This window comes from Strix uralensis, chromosome 1, assembly GCF_047716275.1.
Source record: "Strix uralensis isolate ZFMK-TIS-50842 chromosome 1, bStrUra1, whole genome shotgun sequence".
NCBI lineage: Eukaryota > Metazoa > Chordata > Aves > Strigiformes > Strigidae > Strix > Strix uralensis.
The window spans coordinates 83869036-83896976 of record NC_133972.1 but is presented as its reverse complement, the minus strand read 5'-3'; the positions used below and the strand labels follow the sequence as shown (position 1 = coordinate 83896976).

At 42.9% G+C, this 27941-nt stretch overlaps 1 protein-coding gene across 3 annotated transcripts in view; it reads left to right on the top strand.

The window, feature by feature from the left end:
* CDH20 (cadherin 20) overlaps positions 1 to 17544 on the top strand; it is a 294400-nt gene extending 276856 nt beyond the window's left edge. For all 3 annotated transcript variants that reach the window (XM_074873764.1, XM_074873749.1, XM_074873758.1), the window contains 5 exons: positions 3105 to 3241; positions 5732 to 5853; positions 7736 to 7853; positions 14233 to 14484; positions 15947 to 17544. In XM_074873764.1, coding sequence (XP_074729865.1) covers positions 3105 to 3241; positions 5732 to 5853; positions 7736 to 7853; positions 14233 to 14484; positions 15947 to 16446 — 1129 coding nt within the window. In that variant the 3' untranslated portion in view covers positions 16447 to 17544. The remainder of the gene's footprint in view (positions 1 to 3104; positions 3242 to 5731; positions 5854 to 7735; positions 7854 to 14232; positions 14485 to 15946) is intronic.
* The last annotated feature ends 10397 nt before the right edge of the window (positions 17545 to 27941 follow it).

Here is a 27941-nt window from a genome sequence, read left to right as displayed (position 1 = left end):
CTTTGTCAACAGCTCAAATACACAGCTACTTTTGGAGGAGACTGAATGCATACTAATAAATATTCATGAACCACTAAATTATATAGTGTCTGGTCAAAGCTGTGGAGCTAGATATTCCCATAAGGAGTTAAGAAAGGTAAAGGTGTATTTACAGCCATGGGAGCTTCATAGCTGCAACTCAGCAAGGAGCCAAAGGAGCAGATTTGTGTGATCACAGCGCTCTTTTCTGTACTGGCTGCCAAGTCAGCCCAGTTTATCAGAGAACACTGTTTTTCTCTTGAGGCCAGCCCACATACTAATTTTCACAACCTGCAGAAGCTCCGAGTGACTGCAAGTTAATAATCCCAGCAGGTTGGCTGCTTCTCTCATCTGAGAAATGCTTTGGGTGTTGAGCTGCTGTTTGCCTAACCTTGCGTCAGTCCAGCTTCTGAATTGTCTGTGTTTGGGAACAGTCCTGGGAAATACAGGAGGGAGTCGAAACATCAAGTGTTTTGAGTTTTTGAAGTGAAATCTATATGAGCAACTCTGTGGGCTTCAGCTAGGAGATCTGAGCAGACGCAAAGCCTGTTCTTAATGATATTGCCTTCTGTGTTGCTGCTCTAATTATTTTTTTCATCTCTGTTACCTTAATATACCTATCTTTTCTACTTACCATTATAAGGTTATCATACTTCTCATGACATTGCCTCAAATTCTTCAGTAAAACTAAGTATTATACTGTCTGCATCACAATTTCATTACCCTAAACTTTTTTCCACCCGCATCTTATTTTGCTGATTACTGTCTAGCATTATCCAAACACTGCAGTGCAAACAGCTTTGTGCTAATCTGCTTAAAATAGTATAAGAATAATTCTGCAGACTATCAGAGGGTAGAAGTGTTCGTTGTTATTTTTAATGAGGTTTTTCTTAGTTTTCTTCAGAGCTTTCCAGTGGCTACCCTTGATGAAACAGCACTCTATAAAGCATGGAATGCATCACCAAAGATATATTTAGAAAAAAACAAACAGTTGCAAATATGCAGATTCCTTTGTAACTCTGCTGCTCCCTAACTTCCTTCCTCCTTTTCTTCCCATCTTCCTCCCTTCCCACTTTCCTTCCTTTCTTCCCTCGTTCCTCCCCCACACCTTGTACGTACAAACATAAATGATTGGAGTAGAGGAAACAGGACAAAAAGGAATAAATACCATTTGTAATGCTATCTAAAATGCAAATGTTAGGAATTAGTTCTCCTTGCCTCTTATGTGGTCTCCTCAATCCAGGCCAACTCTGTGCAGTATCAGTCCAGCAATGTTTTATGCTTGCTCTGCATTCATTTTGCACAGGGTAAGGCAAGATAAGGAAAACAAAATCCCAGATATATATTTTGTTACACAAGATGAAATCCAACTGAAATTAAAACTGTGATCTGACACTTCTTTTTGCCATTTTTTCAAGTATGTAAAAGCCAGAGCACATTTTGGAAGAGCTCACTAAACATGGGGGAACTCTCAAATCCTCATTTTCCCAGTGTCCAGTATATGGACTCCCACACTGTGAAATTCTGATGGCTGGAATTATGCCATGAGTGTTGTTAAGCAATTCAGGAAGATTACCTAGAGAGTACAGTGGAAATGGGTATGAAGGGGCAGGTATTATTAACAGGAGAACTTAATGTGGAGAATCCAGGCAAAGACTCTACCTGTGCCTCTTGACACCGGTGATTAATATCACACCACTAATCACAAGGCCATATTCAATTTCAGATACTCGTTGGCCTTAAACTGTCAGACATTCTTTTTATAGCCCTCATACAAGAATAATTATTATAGCAAAATATAGCAACACTCTTACTTATTTCCTAAATAAATCAAATGCCTCAGAAATCTCTTTATTTAAGAAGAGATGGGAAGGATCAGGAAGGTAAGGGAAGCAAACCTGCCATGCCACTCTGATTTTTCTGAAAAGAAGTGTAAAAGCATTTTCCAACAACATAGCTCAATAGTATTTTATATCCCAGTTTAATAAGTCCCTAGATAAAGATCAGGCTGGCATGCTTGTTCTAGTGAACGCATTTGTGCTGAAAGGAGAAAATTCAGAAGAACAAGCCCTGTTCAGCATCCGTTATGACTAATGCTTTCAATTCCCATCAACTTCGAAGAAAGAACAACAAAAATGAAAATAAGTGTGGGCTCTGTTCTAGGCTGTGGCATTTATGTGAGCACATGTGGCTTTTGCCAAAGAATCTCTCACCATGCTGACACAGTTATCTAGGAAGGCAACTCATACAAACTGCTGTTAAGAGCAAGGTGATACATATGAAGGGTATTGAGTATTTTACACACCCTGCAAAACAGTCCCTCTGACCGAGTACAGCAGTGACAACTGTCAAATCATCTGCCTCCCTGCCCAGGTTTTCTGGCCTGCAGGTACCACCACACTCCCCTCCTCACGGGTGTGAGAAGCTTGTTCCCAGCATTAAACTGATATGATATTGGCCAGGCAGGTTCAGTAATTACGATGAATCAACCTCACAGAGGGAGCTGTTTTTCTGGCTTGATGATATGAGAAAGCCGGTCATCATCCCCCTTGCATTGACATGGCTCAATCAGTAGGATGGTCTAGCATGCAGGTAGAGTTTATTCCGCTGAAGGAGGAGAGAATACAAAAGCATGAGCAAGGGAACAGTTCCTCCTCGTCAGCCTAAGTGCCTGGAGAATGAGCTGATGCAAAGCCATTTTCATCCAGTCTGAATTGTGCCCAAGGAAAGGGCATAATTATTTTGCTTACAAAAAGAAATCACACTCCTCACTGACAGATTTGCTCTGTAAAGCAGATGTTCCTGTGCTGAGCTGTGCCTTGCTTTGAGGCTTCTTCTTCTAAATCTCCCTGTCTTCCAGCTCCATCCAAGTCCTACTTACCATTAAATGCCATTAGCCACACGTACTCCTAGTTTTCTGAGCATCTCACTCTGTACCTACAAAAGTCAATAGAGCACATAACTAGGTTGTGGAAGAATGTGGATCTGCTGTGTATGACAGTATTCCCATTGCTGGGGTACTTCACTGGCTATAACACCCAGTTTTCACAAGGGTTGCATAATATTTTTAATATGTACTCTTGCAGATACTCGATTGACAGGAGTAGTGATCCAGGGCGGTTCTTTTATGTCGACATTACATCAGGAGCACTGATGACTGCAAGACCTCTTGACCGGGAGGATGTTTCCTGGCACAACATCACGGTGCTGGCCGTGGAGCTGAGTAAGGAGGATGCAGACTGTACATAGATTAAAGAGATACAATAGACAAAGCAGGCTGAGAGACCCGAATTCAGCAATTCACATGTTCTTATGCACTGAATATGAAGCTGTATTAACTGAATTACTCTTCTGACATCAACAAGCAATACTGCATTTTATTTATTTTTTATACTCCTTTTCATAGGGTGGTGGGAGGAGTAGAGGCTGGCAATTAAATGCAGAGTACTGCTTTTTCAATTCATTAGTATTCCAGGGATTTATTTAAAACTCTTCCTGATGTGTTTCTGCAAGAGCTCTAGCTCTTCAGAAGGGCTAGTCAGCTAAAGCAGATGCTGCAAAAGCTGCACAGCTGCCAGAACTGCCAGTCCTACCTGGGAGGATTGAGTGGTGCAGGGACTGGGAGGCAGCAATGATCTTACACTGCTAGGTCACTAGTTGAAATCTGCTCTGGTTCAGCAGCAAGTAAATGTCATCACCATCTGCTTGTTGTATAAATAATTTGGGCCAGAGTGCTTTGGGATCTTCTAGTATGCTGAACTCATTATGCTTTTGGGTTTTACAATGAGCTAAAACTCAGCTGAGGGTTCATCCATGCTAGGTATTTAGCAAGGCTATAAGAACAAGGAGATGCTGATCATTTCATAGTGTCAGGATGAAAAATTTAGCTGAGTTTGAAATACTAACAGAAGTGAGCTTCATAAAGGAGCTTGGGATATATAAGTAAATAAAATAAAAGGTTCACCCAGTCTTCATCTGAAATCTCTTTGGTCCACATAGCTTTTGCTCAGGACCTCAGTTCATCTGCTGAGGGGCAGCAGCTTTTCAGAAGCTTGCTGCCAATAGCCAAGTCATTCCTCATGTCTGAGAGAGCTCCCTGCACACCCAGACTGTACCAGAGATATGGGGCAGTTTGAGTGGAAAAAAGAAGCTTGCCCAAAATGCAATCAGCCAACTTGAAGTTAGCAGAGGGAATATTTCACAAGAGTCAGCGTGACTCTTGCCACATATTTGCAGGCTGTTCCAGCACGCTATGCCTTTCTGCCCCCGTTTTAGTAGTGAGAGTGGTTGGTGACATGATAGGATCTCACCCCCCTCTATTTTTATGCTAGTTTTATTTTTTAGCCACCAATGGCCATTGAAATTCCATGTAAATCTACATACATATACGAGTCTGTAAAAGCTGCCCCAGTAGCAGCACTCGAGGGTGAGAGCAATATGAAGGCATGTCTTCCTTTGACTCATCCTCTGTCAATCCTCTGTCAGTTTTGCTCTATACATGTGCAGCACAATATTTAATTTAGTGAATAGTTTCAAGAATGTCATAGTTGTGCACTCCTGAATAAAGCTCCTAGTTTTAAAAGTTAGATCAATATTACTAAGAGTGTAAATGCAGGCATTCATCTGCCACAATGACAGATGTGTTAGCAAGATAGGTATGGATATGTGGGAAGCTGAAGCATTCAATTATAAATTAGGGAGAAACAATATAGTTTAAGAGTATTATCTCAGTGATACAATGTGACACGTTATGGATGCAGCACATTGAACACTGAAGAAAATTCCAGAGTGTAAGAAAATTCTCCGTTGTTTATATGAACATATAATTTCTTTGGAGATAAATGTGTGAAGTTTTATGGCTAAAAAGAATACTCATTTTTAAAAATTTTGTGGATTTTTGCACCTTTTCTGACCTCCTAATAATGATTTTATTTTTCTTTCTGCTTACAGTTTTGTTTTATCATTAAATAAGGGAAAAAAAGATGTTTTGGGGCAGAAAAACACAGTAAGACAAAAAAAATTATTCTGTGGCTACTTAGTTTGGAAATTGTGAAGTTATGTGAAATGATGTATGGACTTACTGGCAAAGAAAACTAATGAACCAGTGGGACAGAAATATCACAAATGATGTCATGCAGAATGTAAAATTTTCATTGCCATTTTAAAGTTTCAGTGGAAGCTTTTCTGTACAATTTCATCTGTTACTACATTTTAAACCCCCCCATCCAAAGTAACAAAGACTTGACACTGTTTTTCAGTTCAAGGAACATAAATTCTGAGCAAAAACATATCTGAGCTGCAGAATTACCACTTTAAACAAATTCTAAGTAACAAGCCTATCCTAAAAGAGTCTCTTCCTAATTCATGCCACCAGTACCAAGGCTTAATAAACAGTATTGCCCAGTCAAAGGGCAATAAAAAAAAATGCTTTTGGTGTAGAAATAGTCCCACTGGACTGAACCAGGTTGAAGTCCTTGACGGAATTTGTTTGAAAAAGATGTGATTAGATGGGAAACCAGGACAGACACAGAGCAGCATTTGCAACTTCACCCTGAGTCACACAACCCAGAAGCGACCACAGTTCCTACTGGGAAAATGTCACTTAATGCAAGTCAGTAGTGAAAAAGCTACTTTACCTCTTGAGCAGAGTGAGGAGCAGCCCCTTATCCTTCCCTTATATTGCCTTTCTTTACGTTGTGGCTCCTCCTTCCAGACAATCCCTCACAGGTGGGCAGCGTCTCCGTGATGGTGAAAGTCCTGGACGTGAACGACAACGCACCAGAGTTTGCAAGGTTTTATGAAGCTTTTGTTTGTGAAAACGCCAAAGCGGGGCAGGTGAGAAATGCTAGTGATGCCAGGGGTTGGGGGGGTTATGCTGTCCTACATGGAGACAGCGTGCCAGAAAGGGTGAGCATTGGAAAGAGGGCTCAGCTAACCACACATTTCATCTGAACTCTCATCAGCAGCTGTCTGTGCTGCTTTCCAAAGGCAAGCACATCACACCAGGATTAGCATCGTATATAGCACCTCTTTTTACTCCCGCAGTAGTTTCCAGGCTCACTGTGCAATACACTTCATGGCTGAAATAAAGCCTTCCCTTGGGCACGTGCCAGCAGGCAAACACCCAGTGTGTCCTGTAGCAGCAACAAAGAGAGAAGGAGTGCTGTGGAGTCAGCCCAGCCCACCTGTGACAGACAAGGCTTACCATTAAAAGACCCTATCTGTAAGAGCCTTCAGGATCCCTGGATTTAAGAGAGCTGGACAGAACATACTACATCAGCTTCAACGGGGTGCCAAACTGAATCTCTTCTGCTGTGAACTGGAGATGACAGACAGTCATAGACAACACGACACTTGCCACGCTGTGCACTGTAAATCAGCACTTCCAAGCAAGCAGTGAAGCCTGTTTGCTCCTCTCCCTTCCAAAACCCCATCAAAGAGTTTAAACAAGGTCTGCCTGTGTCACAGATAGACATGAGCTCTCCCTTGCTGCAGCTGGTGCAAGCTCTACTGCTGATCACTTGTGGGGAGGCAACCTGGTGGTTCACCACCCAGGATCCACAGTGGGGACCTGCATCTCCTAATGCAAAGCTGACTCACATAGTTTAAACACATACATGCACCACTCATGATTTGGGAAGGAAAAGTTATGCTAGTAATACCACTGTGTGTTCACTGAAGCTTCTCCCAGCATGCTGTGAAGCAGGATAAAATAACTACTCACTGCTGGGACAACTGTCCTCACAACTATCATACACAGGATAATTTCATCTCACTAATTTACAGAGGTCCTTAATAATATAGGGAATAGAAATCATTGCCTAGCTTTTTTCCTAGTTTTGAAGGGTGAGTGTCCTAAATAATAAACTTTCTGAGAAATGCATGCTAATTGGGACTTCCTTCAGTAGAGAAAGCCAGATTCTGTTGCCATATTTTGAAAAGGTCTGAAATCAGTTTTAAAGGTGGTGAATAAGACTTTATGGGTCTGTCATTTGCCTTTGAATCCAAAAATAACTTCTGAATGCAAAAATCCAGGTGAAGATTTATTCCTTGACTAAAAAGATGTCAGAATGTTTATTCAGACAGAGCTATAGCTCACTGTGCTTCAAGCTGTTAGACCTACTTTACTAAGCCTCTATAGGTGAGGTGACAAATCTCTTTCTGGATTTAGCATTGTCTTAGTTTCTTTGCATGGTGTTATTTATTGCATATGCAGAGTCTCTGCATGGTTGCCCTTTCTCTCTTTCTTTTCCGCTGACATCTTGGGAAGAATTTAATTGATTTAAAATTAAGAGAGTGATAAAATAATCAACCTGAAGTCCTTTTCTACCTGCAAAATGAAGCTGAAAATAAATATGGACTTTCTTACAAGCTCTCTAATGCACAATGAATCTTCTGAACACACTGGGCCCTCAAAAGAAAAAAGAAACATGCAACGGAAGACAGGGATGTATGAGAAAAAAGTGTCTGTTATTTGAGGCAAACTGACTATCTCCTCCTTTGTTTAAAAATGATTTGCATGATCATAGCAAAATAAATGAAGCCTGCAAGGTTTTAAGTCTCTCCTTGAGTTATCTATTGTACCTCTGCAAGACAGTTTTATTCAAATGCTCCAGTTGCTTATATTCATATATATAAAAAATGTTATCTGTTTGCTTGTTTATAATATGTATATATTGCTTGTCACCTGTTTCTGCTTTGTTCTCATATTCTGTAGCTGATCCAGACAGTGAGCGCCATTGACAGGGATGACCCACAGGAGGGTCAGCACTTCTACTACAGCCTGGCTCCAGAGGCAGCCAACAACCCCAACTTTACTCTAAGGGACAATCAAGGTAATCAGAGTGGACACAGACAGTTAGCTACTCTAATTTCTAATGCCTGAGTTGGACTTGAGAGTCTGTGACTTACAGTGTGTGATAAGACTGCCATTTCAAATAATACCAAGTGACACCTGCTCCTTAAAGGCAGTGATAAAATGACATATTATTTAATACACTTGAAGGTTATATGATTTTTTTTTTCTCTATAAATATTCTCTAGCAATAGGCCCCTTTTTCTTCTTCGAGGAAATGTGCCAGTGTTTTGTGCAAATTCAGGTCTTGTGGTCAGGCTGCAGGCATCTCGGATTACCGGAGTGGAAATTGCATTCCTTCAAAAGGAGATGCTTAAAGGTAGGATAGCAACTGGAACTAGGAGACAAATCTGAAGGGAATTACACTGCTCTTTTTTTGTTACTCTTCATGTTTTCTCCCAAGCATAGAAAGGGAAAGTTCTTGTACTGTTCCAGTCTTTTCCTCCAAGCACTTTTTTTCTTCCTCTTTGCGTATCCTCATTTCCCTAGGAAAGGGGAGGAGGGAGGGAGGAGATGAAGAGTCTTAGGGGGGTAACTTGTCATACAGCTAAAAGTCTGTGTAAGATGCACTAAGTAGAAACTGAAACCCCAGTGGGAAGACTCATGGCAAAGCGCTGGCATTTGAGTATCCTAACCAGTGGAATTTGCTTCTTTTGAGGATGCTTTGGTGGTTTTGGAGCCTGCAGGAAAGCCCTGCTGTGGCAGGCTTTTGCATGACTGCTGGTGATAGAAGATCTTCATGGGCAGACAATGGTGCTGAGGTCAGGTCCACACCAGCCTTCATCGGGAAAGAGGGACAACCTTGAGTGACCTGATGCAGAGCTTTGAAAGTCAATATGAAGGGGCTGGATTTCAGTAGAAGTTTAGTGTGTAAAGAACTACAGACCAGCAAGCAATTCCAGAATAAAGGGGGAGAAAGACTGGCCACCTGCAGCATCCATGGCCAGTCTCCAAGCAGAGTGCCTCCCTCTGCTCCCACACATGTCTACTTGTCACACTTAACTTCCATAAGCCCTTATCTGTGCCTCTGCAGGCATATGAAAGGGCAACAGAGAGGCTAATAAGGAAGCCCCTGCCATCACTAACCAAACATGTCTTAAAACATGCTACTTGCAGAGTCTGGAGCCCTCCTCCACAGCATGCTAATGCTTTTTCATCCCAAAAGCAGTTTTTTTCTAGAGTGTCCCTGAAGCTTCCACACACAATTTCTTTCATTTTTATCCCCTTCTCTATCCCATTGTCTCCCTCTTTTTTTAGTTTTGAATATATATTGCCAAAATAAGTGAACAAATAAAACACAACTATTGCTAAAACATTTGGCAAACTAGGCTCATCTCATCCTCAAGGCATTGTTCTAAAAAAAGAAACTCACAAAATCCCCAGCATCAGATGTACTTTTTCTGTCTAAGGCCATACTTGCAATAATTTATAGTGACAGCAGTGACTGAATGGCTGTGCCTCCCACTCTCTGTAAAATACCAGTTTTCTGGAGATATATATATCACAAGAAGCTTAGGGTACTATTGGTTAGAAATTTGAAATAAAAATGTTAAGTATCAAACCACTGACCATTTGAAATATACATATTAAGGACTCATTTACTGCCTCAGCAATTTGGAGTGCAGTAGTCATTTCAGTAACAATAATTTATATTTATATTTTCATCTGGGGACCACGAAGGACTATATAAATTATATGACTTAGTCACAGAGGGGATAGCTATACCATATGTCACAAGAAAGAGAACCCACCTTGCTAGTCACAACCTATGCAAGTAAACACAAGACAGCAACACTTTCCGGGCTGTGGGAAGGTGCTATTAAGATTAGCAATTGTGCTGATTACTTGGTTGTCCAATACAGCAGTAAGAGAAACTGCAAGACATGCAGCCTTCCTGGCAACAATTAAAACGTTGATTTGTACTGAGCAACAGATAGATCACAGTTTGCATTCTGATGAGCTGTTTTACATATTTCTTTGGCCCTTGTCATTTTAGTCTCTGAGAACTTCTTCAGTCTATTCATTCTCTGCATATCTCTAGCAGGCAGAGAAATCCTATTGTTCTCCACTTTATAGACAGGGATCCAGGGCAGGGAGAAATTAAGCTACTTACAAGCCTGGTTCCCTTTGAGTTCAGTAAAATCAGTGGGAGATAGACATGTAAGTATCTGCAAAGATCTGGGCCTAAATGACTTCCCAAGGCCATATAGGATATATGTGATGAAGCAGGGAATTGAGCTGGGGTCTCCCATCTCTTTGGTTACTGATGTAGGGCATTGGCAAGCCATCTTCCCCCGCTTCTAAATCCAGGTGAGATTATGCTGGGAAAAAGTTGGCAAAAGAGGCTTGCTGTAAGAATGGGATGAACGACAAAATAAGCTAACTGCATTTCCAGATTAAACTCTGAGCCGATCTTCTGTTGACCCTTAACTGCTGCCTTCCATCTTTGGGTACTAAAAACTGATGAAGAGGGTACCCACTGTGATGGGTGCAGGCATCGGTGTCATACCACTGCCAGGCCCATCATTGGAAGTCCTCCCCATTGCATTTAAATTTGTCCTAGGAAAATTTTTACCTATTTCATCCTTCCCTAAAACTGTGGTTTACCTCAGACTTCGACAGAGATCAAAGGCATTGAGCTGAAAATCCCCATGAAAAATGTGACCCCTTCCTCAAGCTGGTGGTGTCTGTAATGCCTGCTTCCTTGGGCTCTCACTCCTGGTGAAATATTTCTTTATATTATTCCTAACTATTCATCATTTTTACAATTAGTTTTTAAAAACTAACAGAAGTTCTGGGGTAATCATCCCGAGTTCTTGTACAGGTGCATACAGGAAGAAACCAAGCCTTTCCTGCGAGAAGAGCAGTGGTTAGCTCTGATCTCGAGGTTCGTGACGCAGTGGTTAGTTCCCCTGACCTCTCCAGGGAGGTACATTACTCCCAGTGGAGCACAAAACTGCAGGAAGCAGATGCTCCATGGCTTGCTTTCACAGCCACCTAAAGACACCAGCCTGCACACCCACAGCAAGTGCACAAAGGCGTGGAACCCACCATACTGCAATCTTCAGTATCTCTGCTCAGCACTGTAGATAAGTGCTATGTCCAGCCCTCTGTGAGCCAAAGACGCTGTGTTGGAGGCTGTGATGCAAAAATATTGTGCATATATATTGCTTGCTTTTTTTTTTTTTTTTAATATAATGGGGCTTTCATGTCCTCACAAGCCCTCTTCTCTTGATGGCTGGGGCTTAGCAGATATCAAATTTGGAAGAAAATTGTGTATTCAGGTTTCTGCCATGCTGCATCACATTCCAGCATGTCCTTTGCACTGCAGTAGCACGTCAAATCACATTGGCTTTTGATGAGTCACACCACAAGCTGTGGCACCAATGTATTGCAGTTCCAGAGTAACAGGTAGAGCGATTCTTTAGGGATGCTTTGGATGCCTGCCTATAGTACAAAGCAAAGCAAAGCAAAAGGGTCGAAATGTAATGCTGAGAGTCACCAAGAGAATTTTATCATCAAGAACATTTAAGACCTGGATGACAGAGTCAGCACATCACAGCAAAAATATATATATACACATATATCTTTCAATATTTGATTATAGAAACTTGGTTTCAGCCTGAAAAAAAGGAATTATTGTTAAAAACACTTGAGATCTCACTAGCTGATTTTGCACAGCTTCAATCAGGTTCACTGCCTGTGACTTTTACAGGCAAAGTATGACCAGCTCAGAATAATGAAGTCTTTTGCCCTCACAAAGAGCAATTTAACATAAAATGAAGGTTTGCTGTCACCTGAATAAAATTTGTGACTTCTATTGTAAGTCAGTTTAAAGAGAGTGGGTCTTTCACCCAGGAAAGAGAAATGTAGAAATGTAACCAAATTACTACACTGTTCAGATGACTCAGACATTTCCATTGACACAGCATAAATGCAGGCACTTTGCCATTTTGTGCCCTTTGGGCGGCTCTTTCTCATGCTAAAACAGGCCCAGTGATGAAAAGATGTGGTATTAATAGCTGGAGAGCACATACTAAAGGGCACATAAACAGCCCGAGGGAGAGAAAGCACTTGCATGTGCCCCAGCAGAGAAGAGGGGGAGGTTTGCAGGAGGTGAGGGCTCCTGCCCACAGCCCAGGAGCCACGGGAGCCACAGGGTGCTGCTCTTTGCTGGGTTTTGGGACAAATTCCTGAAAATTATCTATGTCTACACCTGCTGCATAAACTCAGAGCTACATGGCATATCAAAGCATGGTGAAATCAGTAAACACTGAAACATAATCAGTTTTAAGCAACTTTGGGGATTTCACCTTTCACCTGGTGGTTTTTCCTCAAAGCTCCAGCTCTTGGGATCACATGATTTAGTGAGACACTACAATTTCACTATATATTCACATGCAAACATGCACGCACATGTCAGAATTTTATGCTTTCAGAATAAAAGCTTGAAATGTCATTGACGCACAAAAAATGAAATACCCAGAGATTCCTTTTAAAAACATGTCACAAATTCAAACTAGTCTCATGAACTGTGGAGCCCAACGTCTCAATACTTATGTGTGCCAGTACTGTCTGAGTGCCATAAAATTTGCAGCACAAAGTATGGAACATGGAGAATAATTTAAGTCTTAACAGGCAAGTCTAGAGAGTCTAGCTTGAGTTTGCATATATTCCATAGCTGGCTGTATATAACACTCCTGCTTTCACTCCTAAAAGCCATCAAATCATTTCTGATGTTCAGACTACATCAGATAATACATCTGCATGTAACCTGAGTCTCTGCACGGAAGAAAATCACCCAAGATTTAAATTCTAGCAGTGAATTGACAGGGAAATAATAAGGAAATGGAACAATCCCTTGTTGATGTTTTGGGTTTTTTTCACACTCTGCTTGTGATCAGAAGGTTTCTTGCCATTGCCAGGTAGCAGCCCCATTGTGCCAGTCCACCTGGGAACAGCTGATTGGCATCCTGCATTTCCAAGCGTAGCAAATATACATTGGTAACAACCTGGAGATGCAGATGGCCAGACTGTGACCTCTTTTGAACCAAAGAAACAGGAAACGAAACTAAGTAGTAAAAGAAACTGCATGAAGCTCAGCTCCCAGAAATCCCACAGCATCACTGCATGGGGTCAGGGCTTGTAGGTCTGTCAAAGAGAATAAGTACCTATGATCCCCATTTATCTTTGCTGGCCCAAGATTTGCAGACATGTCTGTAAGAAGGGCCAATTTTCCTGCAGATTCCTTTAGACTCCCTGGTGGCCCAGATCACATTGGAAACATTTGATCTCGTGCTTTCCAAAAGCCTCTGAGGCCAAGAAGCTGGAAAGTCAGCACTGACAAAATCATCACTGATCTCCAAAGATTTTGCTTGGCATTCCTGAGATGATAACTGAGAAGAAGAAATTCCTGAGTCCAATTTCTTTTTGATTAGGAAACTTGGTGCACAGTCTGAGGAATTTGAGGGAGGGGGTAGACAGGAATTCAAATGCCACTGAGAAATTCTGACATTTTAAAAAACATGCTGAATATGGAGGAAAAAGCCCCAACGGTAGGGCTTTCCCTTGAAATGACCAACAGCAGCTGGCTGTTAGGTCACTCTCTTACTATTTTGTTTCAGCAGCATCATTTTGATTCCTTTTGATTTAAGTTCTTACAAAAAATAGGCAGTCACACTAAATAAAGCAGAATGGTCACATCAAAGCAGAATAATTCTGACACTGATAACATGAAGCATTCTGACTTTTTTCAATGGCAGAAGTGCCAATGAAATTGCATGTATTTCCCCGAAAAATGTTTAGTTGCAATTTTTCAACTCGCTGCTGCTTTAGTATAGCAAGCTGGTTTTTTCCTTTGTCTTCTTGTTGCCTCAAGCAGATGACTATGCCATGTATCAAAAAACATAAAAAGTACCTTAACATGTCCACAAGGGTTATACACCAGCATCTCCAAAATGGTGGCACCACTTAAGAGTGAGGTCTGGAAAAGCTGCTGAGCGTGAACAAACAGGGACAACAAGTTGCCTTCAACTGTTCGTTTCTGTCTTGTCTTCTGAAAGCTCTTTTAGCTAAATCTGAAGATTGTGAGTTTGCTCTGGGCACTTTATGTCAGAAGGGGTAAAGGCAACTCCCAAGGTGTGTATGCCTTGCAGGTTTGGAGCTATGGCCTGAGAAGATACTGGAATAGGAGAGGCAGAGGCAAAATGCTGATTAGTGAGAAACTGATAAAAAACAAAGGAAAAAAGAGAGAAGACAAATGTGTGCAGGTCTAGGGCTGATTTTTTTAACCCTCCTTCTCTGCTGAACGTATTTGCTCTGCATACAAGCTCTTCTCTCCATTTATTTTCTACCCTTAGACAATACGGCATGGATTTTGACAAGGCGCTCTGGCTTCAGACAACATGAGCAGAACACCTTTTACCTCCCCATCCTGATCAGCGACAATGGCCGCCCCGTGCTGAGCAGCACGGGCACGCTGACCGTGCACGTGTGCAGCTGCGATGATGATGGCATGGTGATGTCCTGCAACGCGGAGGCCTACGCCCTCCCCGTCAGCCTGAGCAGAGGGGCACTCATTGCAATCCTCGCCTGCATCTTTGTCCTGCTAGGTAAACCCTTGGCTTCTTCTTGGGAGGGGACAAACTCTTTGGTTCTGGCCAGGGGGTTGCTGATCCACTGAAGGTGAAGGACACAAAGGCACACACACACATCTATGTATATGTATATATTATATGTAGACACACACATACTTAAAGGGCCAAATCAAGGACCAGATGGTGTAGTCAGCTGCATATGGCTTCAGATTCTGGGTGTAGGAATGGGGGAAGACTATGGCCTGCAAGTATTTCTGGCAGATGCCCAAAGTGCCAGGTTGTCTGGTATGGCCCTGCTTTCCTGCAAGGAGTATGCCAGGAGAAGTGCTGAGAGCTGTGGCTGAGGACAGGTTACTGTCTCATCCTCAGCAGTTTCTGATCATATGCTCCCACAGGAAACAGTAGTGGTAAGCCCAGTTCCACCTCTTGTCTTTTGGCAGGAGATATCCCCACCTCCATCCTTTTTCCTTGAGATGCTACATTTAAATGGTGTTATAAAGGGGATGAGCATCTTGCATGTGTTCTGTCTCCACAAATAAATTTCATCCTTTCCTTGCCCAAACCTTCTATGCCCCCTGTTAGTTGTTGGTATCAGAAGAACTTCAGTTCCTTCATTCACTCTCTCAAGTCATGAGATGCTAGTTCAAAACATTCATTCCCTGAAATTTCAGGGGGCCCAGTTTGAGGAACAGTGAAGTAAGATACAGGAAAATGTCTTTAAAAGTGCCTCAGTTCTGGCTCTTCAAAGGAGCCTAGATACCTTAGTTCAAAATTTCAGCATTCAAAACCTTTGCTGAGTTCTAGCCCTGGAAATACAGTCACCACATGACAGCCCATTTTCAATAGTAAGGGGCTCTGGTGCCTGTATGACCACTCCTCCCCATACTACAAGCATCGGGAGGATGAGGAGCACCAGCACTGCAGAACTGCAGAAGGCTTGCAGATAAACAAAAAAAAATGCTTTGGAGCAGACTAAGGGCTAGAGCTGTACATTCTGCTGTGTAGGCAGACATATCACTACGGTACCTCGGCACCATCCATCTATGTCATGTGCAGTGCCCAGCCCAGAAGGCATCCCCAAAGCAGGCTGCAAAACCCTGCTGTGTACAGCAGGAAAAAAATATCTCTATGGAGCTGTGTGCTGCTGCAGATAAACTGTTACTGATACCTGATCTGGCTAGCTTGAAAGTAGCTCAAATATTGCTGCAGTGCATCGCAAGCACCGCTGGATATGCATGTCCTAAGTGACACCAAGAGTTAAGAATTAAGGTGAGAAAAGGGGCAGATTAGCAGGACCTCAAGTTACTACTTTTGACTGGAGGGATTTCTACACCCCTCCATCTACAAACACCACAGCTCTTTAAATCCAAGAGGTTGGCTGGGCTTACCAAGGGGAAAATAGGGCAGCAAAGAGCCTGAAGCCCTTGCAAGATCTGCCCCCTCGCTGATGGTCCTGTGTCTCGGTTGCCTCCTGCAGTGCTGGTGCTCCTCATCCTCTCCATGCGACGCCAGCGGAAGCAGCCATACATCATTGATGAGGAGGAGAACATCCACGAGAACATCGTCAGGTACGACGATGAGGGCGGCGGGGAGGAGGACACAGAGGCCTTTGATATTGCCGCCATGTGGAACCCACGGGAGGCCCAGCTGGTGGTGAAAAACCGGCAGGACATGCTCCCTGAAATAGAGAGCCTCTCCCGGTACGTGCCTCAGGCGTGCGTCATGGACAACAACGTCCACAACTACGTGCTCGCCAAGCTGTACGAAGCTGACATGGACCTGTGGGCGCCTCCCTTCGACTCCCTCCAGACATACATGTTTGAAGGGAACGGCTCAGTGGCGGAGTCGCTCAGCTCCCTACAGTCGGTGACGACAGACTCAGACCAGAGCTACGACTACCTGACAGACTGGGGGCCGCGCTTCAAAAAGCTGGCTGAGATGTACGGTGCCACGGACAGCAGCGGGGCTCTGTGGTAACAGACGAGGAAAGGCAGAGGGGTTTCCATGTGAAACGGTGGACAGTTAGGTCCATTCTCATCAGATGCTTCCATGGACATGGGTGAGGCCTCCTATAATAGCAATACGGTGCTTGGATGAGAATGGGAAGAAGGGTGCGAATGAAGGTCTCTCTGGATCAGCTTTACTCAGTTAAATTAAGTCATGTATTTGAAACAGTGAGAAGCAGAAGGAAGAAAGTTTTTTCCTGGTTTTTACAGCAAAATTGGAAAGCTCCTGAAATAGAATGACATTACTCTCTCTCTCCCATTCTCTCTCCCTTGTACACGGCAGCTTACTGAGCTCTATACATCTGGGTTCAAAGATCTGTAAACTCCAACTGTAATCTCTGACTCACTGAGAAATTTCCAGCTCAGAAAAGTTGTTCCCCACCAGTTACTTTTCCCCCATTAAAAGGAAAAAAAAACCCTGCTTGCTAACAAGAAAAAAAAATCCCACAAAGCAGAAAATTTAAACTGGAATCTCAGAGGGCTCTTTGTAAACTAAACCTCCTCTTTCTGTTGCTAACTGAGTCCTTTTTAAGCCTTTAGAAACAAGACTGAGGTTTTTTTTCCACCTGGCTGAGAGGGCTGGGGAAGAGGCGTTGAATTTCTGCTCTAGTTTGATGACTGATCTGTGAGTCATTGGCGTTAACACTAATCCATCTCCTATGAAGTTTGTGTAAATTTATTCTTGGCTCTTTAAAACCATGACTCCGCTAAACTGCTCAGAACAAAACCAGAAAATCTGCCTCTTTTGCACTGTAGATGTCTCTTCCATGTGCCAAATGTGAAGATTAGATTCTACCAATGAAAGCCAAATAAATTTTAAAAAAAGAAAAAGCTATATTTGGTAACTACATGGGTTAGATGGGCTTTCCTAATCTGTGTGAAGTCAATCCAAGGGATGTTTACATACTGTAGATAACCTACTTGAACAAATGCAGTATTATAGACCAATAAATGGATGTAAGAAAATTACATGTATAAGTTTTGTATATTTGTTAATTTTGGTAATAAATATGATGTACTGCATACAGTACAGTACCTTAGCACCTCTTTTAATAAAAGTTAAACAGAAGGGAAAGTCTGATGGCAATTTATTGACTACTTTGCACACAGCCATTAGTGCTTATCTGTGGCTTTACATGCCTTGAGCATCAAGAAAATATTGTTCATCAGCATCATGTCAAGGAGACAAGCCTTCAATTTGCAGGTTTGAGTGGATTTTCTGCTTCTTTTATCGTTGTTCACTTGGATATTGTCCTTAGCAGTGAATCAGCCCAAGTGCAGCACACAAGAATAGTTACTTTTCTATTTCAACCATGCTGAAGTCAAAAGAAGGTCTTGGCTGATTTTTTTGAAACATTATGGCTGGGGCATTGAGAAGCTTGGAAAACAGTTACACAGCCCTGTCAGAATGTCATGCCTTCAGAGACATGACAGACTGTAACACACAGTATCCATTTCTGGTCATCCTTACTCTGCAGTCAAAGTTTTGAGCCTGGATCTTAGCTTGTTTGTAAATGGGAAGGGCCAGGGAAATTACACTAACACAAGTTTCGTGGAAGGTGGAGAAAGGCTTCTGAAAGCAGAACAGTCTGCAATGGCATTTTCAGGTTTCTTTCTAGCTAAGGATTCTCTCCATCTCAAATTGCCCAGAAAATAGATGTGCAGACCTAACCACCCAGTTACCACACTTCTACCATGTGCATACTGCGCTCAGTTTCTGCTGCAGATGAGCACAAAACACTGCTGTCTCTATCTTGCCAAATCTTAGGCTGCACCAGTTTAAGACAGGAGCCTTGTTTCCACAAACTCGTACTAAGCCATGCACCTCTGGAGAGCCAGGCAGCTAGCAAAACAAAAAACTTTTAGTGACTTCCCAAACATTTGCTCATCTGACAGAATTAAAATCTGTGCCTTCACAAACATAATATGCCATTGATTCTGCTTATCACCTGAACCTGCCTTACGCTGTTGCAGAAAGAGCACTGAAAATTAGGTGATAATGATTCTTTTACTCATCCCCTAGCACTTACCCTCATATATCGTATTGATTTTATAACACTAGACAAAGAACCCAACCACCATGATCAAGGAAGTGGTGTACAGGATGCAAAACTGCTGTTGAGAGACTTCTGAGAGCTTCCTCACCTCTTGAGCCAACAGGAATCACAGAACATAGGGCAGGAAGGAAGATAGAGAGGACATCTATTCCACCACTTCCCTGTCTGAATTAATCATTATATATATTTAATATATTTTAAGCAGATGCCTGTTTACTCTTAAAATTCCCAATTGTTAAGCATCTGTAACCCTTCTAGGCAATCTTTCACTGCATCAATATATTCAGTGCAGAAAGCCTTCCCTGGGAAGTATAAGGCAAGTATCCCTTCCTGCCATACAAGCCTGCAATGCACATAGATGACTTTGTCCCTCTGTAGAGCTATGGTTTGGTATTTTCAGACCATTACTGCCTCCCCCTTTAGTCACAGTCTACAGGAACAGAAAGATTCTGAGTAGTTCTTCATGTCCTGATACTTCAATGGTTTACTTCTCCCATTGTAGGCAGAGTGGGAGATAGAGGGGCAGAAATGCAGTCTGGCATCATATTGCCTTCAGCTTGAAGAAATCTACTGCATTTACTGAGGGTTTTCCCAGGACAAGCTGCTCCAAGGTCTGGTTTTACCCACAGAAGCCCCCAGCAGTGGCCTCTGCAAGACAGGCTATGCAACAGCCAAGAGCAGCTTCCCGGGTTGTGTACCACCCGGTGGGGAAGGACCAATAGCGCTTTTGTCAGGTGCTTGCACTCACAGCACAGGAGTCTGCAGGGAGAGTGGGCTCTGAACCCACCTTTCTAAGCTGCATGTCACCGTTAGGCTATCTGATTACCCTCAGCTTTGCCTCAGCTTGTGAGCACAGTCAGGAGCTGGACAGCTTGATGCTGTGACACTTACCAGCTGGTGTTTAGTAGGCACTTGGCAGCCTGGCTTTTTTTTTCCATTTTATGGAACAGGTGACCGTGTTTTTGCAGTCTTGAAATCTCTGTGCAAACAACCAACACTTGCATCTATCACCCTCCAACAAACAAAACTGAAGAATGCTCTGGTTTTACTGATGAGATATAAAAAGGATCCATTTACAGACACATCAGCAGGCTTGGCCCAAAGTAGAAGAGGGGAGAAGACCCTAAGCCTAAATAAAATCTATAGTGCCACAGGCTGGCAGTGAAACAAACATGCTGATCACACAGGTCCTCAGTCTCCTGCCCTGGGGCTCCTCAAGGCCTGGCCTGGCAGTGTGCGTGAGCACTTGCAGCACTACATTAAACCTGCTGGTGGTTTACAGTCAGGGAGCTCAGCCTGCCATGGTGGAGGGAGGGGGCTTTGCCACACCAGCACACCTCACAGTGACAGCCCCAGTTCTGCATGGGACTCCCACTCTATCCACTGCCCTGGTGTAACGGCAGAAATGTCAGAGGGCTAGGACAAGATCCCATATGCCCTCAACAGTGTTCCCAGTCCTCCTGCGCTCCAAGGCCTGTCTGAGTGCATCGAGCTTTTATCACTATTCATTTCATTTTGTTCCTCTGATAACATTCTTTTTCCACAGCTGCCAGTTCTCAGGAAAAAAAACCAAAAGGACTTACCATCCAGGAACAATCCCCTAGTCTCATCTGTGGCTGAAAATAAATGGTTCCGGGGAAAAAATAACAGAGGGTGTAAGTCATTTTACTAGCTCCAGGCACTTAAAAATTAAGCATATACCCTAAGCAACTCATCTAAGCTCTCTCTAACTAACAGAGCTAGACAAAGAGTGATTCGTTCCCCCTATCTCGGCCATCTGTATGATGCTATGGCCCTCTGGAGGTGCTTCTCTCTCAGTTAATGGCCTGGCCTCTGGGGATTTATCCATGTGGTGCAGAGTCTGGCCCTAGGTGTGACATTCTCAAGTCCTCTGCTCTATATTTGGTTTTATGAGTGACCATTGGCAAACACTACAGTCTCTGAGGTTTTCCTTTTCTACCACCCACCTCTGTCTTGTCTAGGTAGACTGCATGACCTGTCATGTCTTATACTGCACTGGTTGTCACATCTAGGCTCTGAGTAACAGCGTTCTTTAAGCTGTCAAGAGTCCTGATCTCTTCAGAGCACAATGTAGAACTCAAGAATGCATAAAAAGAGTTAACATCATTCTTTCTGGCGTAAATTTTCTTGCAACGCTGCGTCTCATTTGCTGCTGCATTGCCCATTTATTCAGCTTTATTAGATCCCTCTTGATTTTGTAATTTCTCCTCCAGCTTTTATTGCTCTTAATCATTTTATGCCACCATCACTTTTGCTGCTACAATCCCCTTTTAGACCATTCATTAAAACCAATAGTGACACAGATCCTTGGGGTACCCACAAGTTATATTTTGGTCACCTTGAAATATGATGTACTAGCCTGTACTTGGTTTGTTTGGTGCAACTGTCATATAGCACAAACTAGAATCTGCTTCATTGCCTGCTGCCTGACCACAGCTCCTAGGAACCATCAAACAAGAGGGACAGATGGGTCCCAGAGGTCTGCCGTGCATCTGCACCACATCTCACCTGTCCTGGCCATGAGTAAGAGAAATGAGACACATCAAAGAGGCACAAATGATGCCTGACAGACTCCAGAAGTTGTGACCTGGACAAATTCAAAGTTGAGGAGATAGAGTTGCTTTTTGCCTTTGTGCTGACAGAGTCTTATTACTAAGGTGCTGTAAGACGTCATCACTTCGGTTTACCCTAGCTTAGCTATCAGTTAGACCAAATCCAGGAGAGGCTGCTGCTCCCCAGGAGAGAGGGTGGGTTGAAAAACAAGTGAGGATGGCATGTGAGGAAATCCATACCTGTTGCAAGGTAAATATGTTGCTGTTTTCCCTCCTGTCTGTCAGGATGCAAGGCAGCCCATTGCATCATACTCAAGAAATAGCCCTTAATGTATTCTTTTCACATGCAGCTGGTGTAAACAGGGAGTAAGTCTGTCCAAGACATCCTAATTTGTGCCTGCTGAGATCTGCAGCACTCAGAAGAGAAGGAACTGCCTTTCACTCAGTAGTTCCCTGTCTCAGGGCAATGCATATGCCATCAGAGTGCTCCAAGATAGTCACTGCTACAAAACAGCTGTATCACCTAAGGGATTCATGCACAGAGGTCAGTGATTTGCCTCTCATTTGGATTGTAATGCAGTAGCAATCTGTATCAGTGCATCCTCTTTAAACAGACAGAGGAAAATTAGAAGGGACAGCAGTGAACCTGAGATATAGTCAGAGCTATGATCCAAGGAAAGCAATGGGGAGTCTCACTGCTTTAGGGACAAATTTTCAGTTTTGTTTTCCTATATCTACCTTCTAAATATCCTGCCCCCACTGACATGCAAGATATTTTACTGTTGGCCTCAGAGGTGGCAAATCAGGCCACCTGCATCACTGGCTCTAAGAAGCAGCAGTGCAATGCTGATACTCTATTTCCCAAGAGACATTGGAGTCGTATAGTGGAGGAGGTGGAAGAGTCACTTTATAATGACTTTAAAAAATCATGTGGGTTTTTTTAAGAGCTGATGTAGAAGACCGTACACTATCTGAATACCATTTTCAGACCTCATTTGTTATTAAGGCCACCCACTAAAGAATGGACCTCTTGGGGTATATGAATTTTCAAACTAGCATCTTAGTATCTGTAGGCCAGTCCCATAATGACTGATTCTATAATTCTTTCTCAAAGGTGCATGAGCTACAACATTTAATGCTAGAGACAGAAGTGCTTGCCATGCCATATAACAAAAAAATAAAATAATGATGTCTATCCTAATGGGGGGTCAGATTTGTTCCTGTTTTGTGGGGTGAGGGTTCCCAGGCTCGTCATGGGACTTGGAAAGCTGAACCCCTAGTTAAGGCTTATTATTTCCAGGCATTCATCCTGCCAAGAAAATGGGAGTAAGTCAGAATACAACATGATCCTCCTCAGCACCGGAGTACCACAATGAGTGCCGAATAGGAGATTTTGCCTTTTCCACCATGTCTAGAAAAAGAAAAAAAAATGTATTTGGATGCTGTTTGGAGCATGCAGAGAGCCTGGAGCAGTGTGCAGTGCCCTGTTCCTCCCAGCACAGCCTAATGCTCCGCTCACACCAGCCCTTCAGCACAAGGGCCACCTCTCCCAGGTAGGAAGGATAAAGGAAGGAAAAGAGAGGTCCTCTTGAAACCAGTAGTGAAGATAACCCATGGCCAAGGGCACTTGTCCTCCCTCTTGCTCCCACTCTTATAGGTACAACAAAACTTCTCCACATCTCTTTTTCCCCCTTTACAATGGGAAGAGGGTTTAGTGCCATCATCACTGCAGAGCATCAAAGCCACTGCTGATCCCCAGTGAGTCTCTAAAGGCCCCAGACTGCCTTAAGCTGGTCCTCTTTCAAATCAGCTATAATGGAGAAATCAGAAAAGACAAGAATCCTCTTTTTCCTTCAGGTGTAGAAGTATTTGCCCCTGGATAGCCTGGGATGTAATGGAGAACAGGATAATTTTTACAGCTTCACAACCTTCATGTTGCCTTCCTGAGATGTAACATGTATTGCCATGAACTTACAAAAGTGTTTCCAAGCTCAGAGGAGAAGAGCTGATCTTCTCCCAAGCAGTAGTGCTAACACAGGATGGGTTGTTTGGGCTTATTTGTTTTTCTTTTTGCATGGTTTCTTCTTGGAACAGTCAAAGGGAGACAGCCTGTCCAAAAAAGTCTGTTTCTTTTTGAAGGACCTCAACCAAATATTCTGTAAAGTCATAGGTATCACAGATGGAAAAGGTAGGAAAAAAAAGGTACAAAGCAATCAAGTGACTTTTTAATGGTGACAGAAACAGAGCTCCAGCCTGCATATGATCTCTTCCAACATTGGAGCATCCTTTTGGTTTAGAAAACTCTTGTTTACTTACAGCTTGGACCCACATTCCTAATAAGAAAACTAACTAGTTGACATATGTACTTTAAACAGCCTCAATCTTGTGCTTACTGACCGTGGTCTTGCATTTAAGATGTTGACTAGAAGTAAGGAATAATATGCATATTCTGCCCATAGACTGTATGCTCTTGTCCTGAGATTGCAAAGTGTTTTGCAAACCTCAGTTAAGTAAGGCCCTCGTATCTGGTACAGAATAATCATAGGGGTTTTTTATAGACAAATAAATGGAAGCACAGAGAAGTTAAAAAAATTATGAAGATTTCAGATTAAATAATTGTAGAAATGGCAACCTCTCCCAACAGTCTGTTGATCTAAGCAGACCTCCTCTCATGACTTCATAAATTATGCCTATGACACAGGTGGGCAACAGAATTTTGAGCTATAGCTCAGGTGCAAAGTTATTTTTTACTGATAATATAAACATGTCTATGGGTTAAATGAGAAATATAGTCCCACAACAGAAAATTATCTCTGCTACTAATCCAAGGAAACTTAATTTCATGATTCCTGTATATTCAAAACTCTCAATTACTATTCAGCCAGCTGTCCAACCACTAAAGAAACCAAAAGTCAGTGTTGCATTTACAACTCAAAACAGATGAATAGGATAAAAAATGTGTGAAAGCTCTTATTAAATCTTATCATCCAGAGTTAATTGTAAAGTGGTTTCCTAAACTGTTAGAGTAGTGAACAACCACAACATAAATTATGTGCAATTTTGAGGAATTAGAGATGATGTTAGCATTGTAGAAACATTACTCGCAGTGAGAGCTCCAAACTGACCGATGTATAAGATACTGAGCCTCCTTCATCTTCTCTGAAAAATTTCAGCCATCTCATGGATCTGCCTGATAAATGAACAGCACATTCAAAGAGTGGCAAACCATTGGCTTTGCTTAGAACAAGACCAAATAAAACTAGCCTTTTCTGTCAGCATTTTCTGATGGGGGCTAGGCTCAGTGCCTTGGCAGCCCTGACTTCATTTGCAGGTTGGTACAAGAGAAACTAATGTCAGTAAGGAAAATGGCTCCATCCCACAGGTAGAGTTAGACTGTATAAACCACTGCAGCAGCCACCCCAATAACATGTCTGGTGAAGGAGAAGGGAAGGCTGAAAACTTTCCCCAATGATCCCAGTGTCATATTTTTATATCTGGGCTCAGAGAAAGCAAGGCATCTCCCACCAACACTTTGGTGAACAGCCATAACCCTGTAAAAGCCACATATTGCCAAATGTGCTTTCTCAGCTCATCTCTAACAAGCAACACCAAGACACTACGAGACTTGTGGTCTGCTTTTGACTCTGATGTTGATGCTACATGCGATTATGACGAATTTTCACAGTCTTGCTGTGGCTTTCCACGCGGCATACCATGGGGATAACCATCTTTGCTACCCACTTTAAAGTAGCATAACGATGTGAAGAGTTTTAGTATTTATTTCAGCAGACTGCTAAGCATTTTAGGGCCCCAAGCACATGCTAGATAGGATATAAAGCTGCATATTTCTTTTCAAAAAGCACATGACCTTTTAGCTCTGGGAAAAAAGAAGGATGACTCACAAGTAGCAGATGTTGGTAGCATCTCTTAACGCACTACTGGAAAGCACTTAGAGATTGCAGTGATGCAGGCTCCCTTAAAGCCTACCTAGAATAGACTTGAGCAAAGTGCTGTAGCAAGCCAGATCCTAATCCATTCCCTTTGTCTCATTTTATCAGCTGTAGTCACAATATTTTGCTTCTTTGTCAGACCTTCTCTTCAAAAACATCAAAGCACACAGTAAATATGAATTACTGAAGCAGCACAGCATCCTTGACGTGTATGGTGACTCTGTTATCAGTAGCCCTTGGAGAGTATCACATGTTAATACTATTACTAAAGAAAATCAACTGAGTGTCTTGGTGCAGCCCAGCAGGATTTGAGACCAATAATAGAGCAGATCCCATTTTTTTCCAGAAAAATGTAGAACAGATTTAAAAATTAAATGTCTAAGCTCTTTTTATAGACAATAGAGACAGAGGAAGATTCTCTAGCAAGAAAACTATATTACCTTAGACACCCTTCTCTGGAGAGGAAGAGTTGGCCCCTAGAGGAGTGTTTCTCTCTCCCCAGGCCATCGGCTGCTGGCCACAGAGGAGATGTCCACACAGGACAGCAGTGCCCTGGAGACTGCTGAAGGCATCCTGAATTCTGACTGCACATCTCCAACAGGGATGAAGAGAGGTTTCACTGAGACATTGGTGCAAGAGACAGTAGTGAAGAGTAAAATCTCAGAGGAACCCAAACTGCTGGGTTGGGTACCCGTAGTGCTGTACATGCTGCTTTATGAGGGTGTACAGCCCCGAAAGGAGGTGAGTGAGACCTGCCACTGCTGGTGGATATACCTGCTGACAGCACCAATTACCACGATCTCTGCTGCTCAAACTGACATGTGGCAAAACCAAGTTGACCAACCTCTCTTTTAAATAAAAGATGTTTGTACTGAAGACAAGATGCAAGAACGTGGCACTGGTTTCATACACAGTTGTGGTAAAGACTTTATTTAGATCTGTAGCAAGTCATTTATTCTATTAGTATCAGATCCCTGTCCACAAAACAGAGATAATGGTCTCCTCCACCTTAGCTACTCTGCCTGTAAGGCCAGGGGAGCATCTCTCATTTTGTGTGTGGATAATGGCTACTGCAATGTATCAGAATTATAACAAGAAAAATGACACTATTTAGCTACTTTTGTTGTAGCATCCTCCCTGCCAATCTCTGCCTGCAACTCATTGTCCTGTCTCTGCAAGTAAATACTGTGATAGCGTCTAACAGCAAAACACAGCTGCAGTGAAATATCCGATCAGCTTGCAGCCATTAAACAAACAGAATGCCGGCTCTTTTCTTCTGTTTAAAATATCATTACTGGGAACAAGTCATCTCTCTTGCTGCCTTTGCGCTTCAGTGCACATGTTAGGCCTTTAAACCTGACCTAGTTTTGGCTGGAAAGTTACACAGAGAAAGCCTACAGACAGCATTGCCATGCACATTATTTTCCCTGCTAATCAATACATTACAAAAGCTGGAGCGTCTCCCTTTGCTGAAAATGAGTCAAGGGATCAGGAGCCACAGTACGGTCGGGCTCTAATGCAACTTCTTGCAAGTCAACTGCACCATTACACATGTCGGCCTCCTGCCTCCCCTCATCCCTTTTGGTTTCCCTGTTGCTCCACATAGCTAATGAAGTCCACTCCAACCCTACAATGGCTCCAACAGCACCACTCTGAAAACTGGAAAAGTTTTGCTTTCCCTGCAACAAGCAATCAGGGCTGACATACTGCAGCAGTGTTTGTAGAGCCTGATGATATTTTTAAGGTGCTTGAATGAGCTGAGTTTATAACTGAAGTTTTTTGTGGCTGGCAGCTCCTGCCTTCAGGGCTCATTTGTTTGTTTTGACTGTGCTCAGGATTTCCCTCAGTGCTGAGCTGCTTTGAGCATGACTGATAAGGGGGTCACGTTGTGCAGGTGGTGGTCAAGACAGAGTTCACGGTGAATAATAACTTCTTTGCATTCATGATAGCCCTGGCAAAGGGTAATTAATTCCTGTGGCTCGCACTGGAGTGGGTGGGCTCCATCTAGAAACACCCACATCAGAGAGGGTCAAAATGCATCTGATTGTGAACTGAGACTGCATGGAGGCTACACATATCTCAGACTGTCATCAGGTGTAACTGACCTCTCCCTGTTGTTTCATGCAGGCCCGTGGGACCCACGCAATGGGTGCACGACTGAGATGTGCAAGTGGACTCACGTTGAGTGGCAGTGCAGCTCACATGAAAAGGGAGGAGGTAGCATCTCAGGGCTGGGGAGTGAGCAGATCCAAGAGCAGCAGGAAGCAGGAGAGAAGCTGCTGTGTGATCATGAGTTTTGGGGCATGTCAGAGAGAAAGTGCTATTTAAAAGGGCTGGGAATCAGACAGAGGAGAGAAGCTGGAGGTACTCAGCTGTGAGGATGTTCAGTTTATCCCTGCAAAGAGCACATGCAGGACATGAGGACAGGACAACAATAATATGAAAACATTAATTCCAATTCACATCGTCTTAGCTGAAGAGGAAAAAGGACAGACAGTGAAGCAAGGACCATGTTAGAAATGCCTGAACAAAGATCTGAGGATGAACAGAAAGCGATGGCTGCAGCAGCTACTTCATGCTGGAATTTCTGATGTAGGTGAGGAGGTTACACAGTCATGCAAAGCCATGGGCCGAGAGAAAAAGGGCCCCCTATCCTTATAGCTGTGCTTGCTATTTTGAACATTTCCAGAAGTCCTTCTCTGGTAAGTATTAAATAACGAAGCTAAAAGTTGTACAACAACAAAAAAAATCATTTGTTTATATTTTTACGGTCATTAATACCAAGTATCCAGATAAAGGATAAATCATACTGAAATTAGAAGGAGACGTGGAGGATGTCTCCTGCTTTACCCCTATGCTTGCTTTTGTAGGAGGGAACAGTTATAT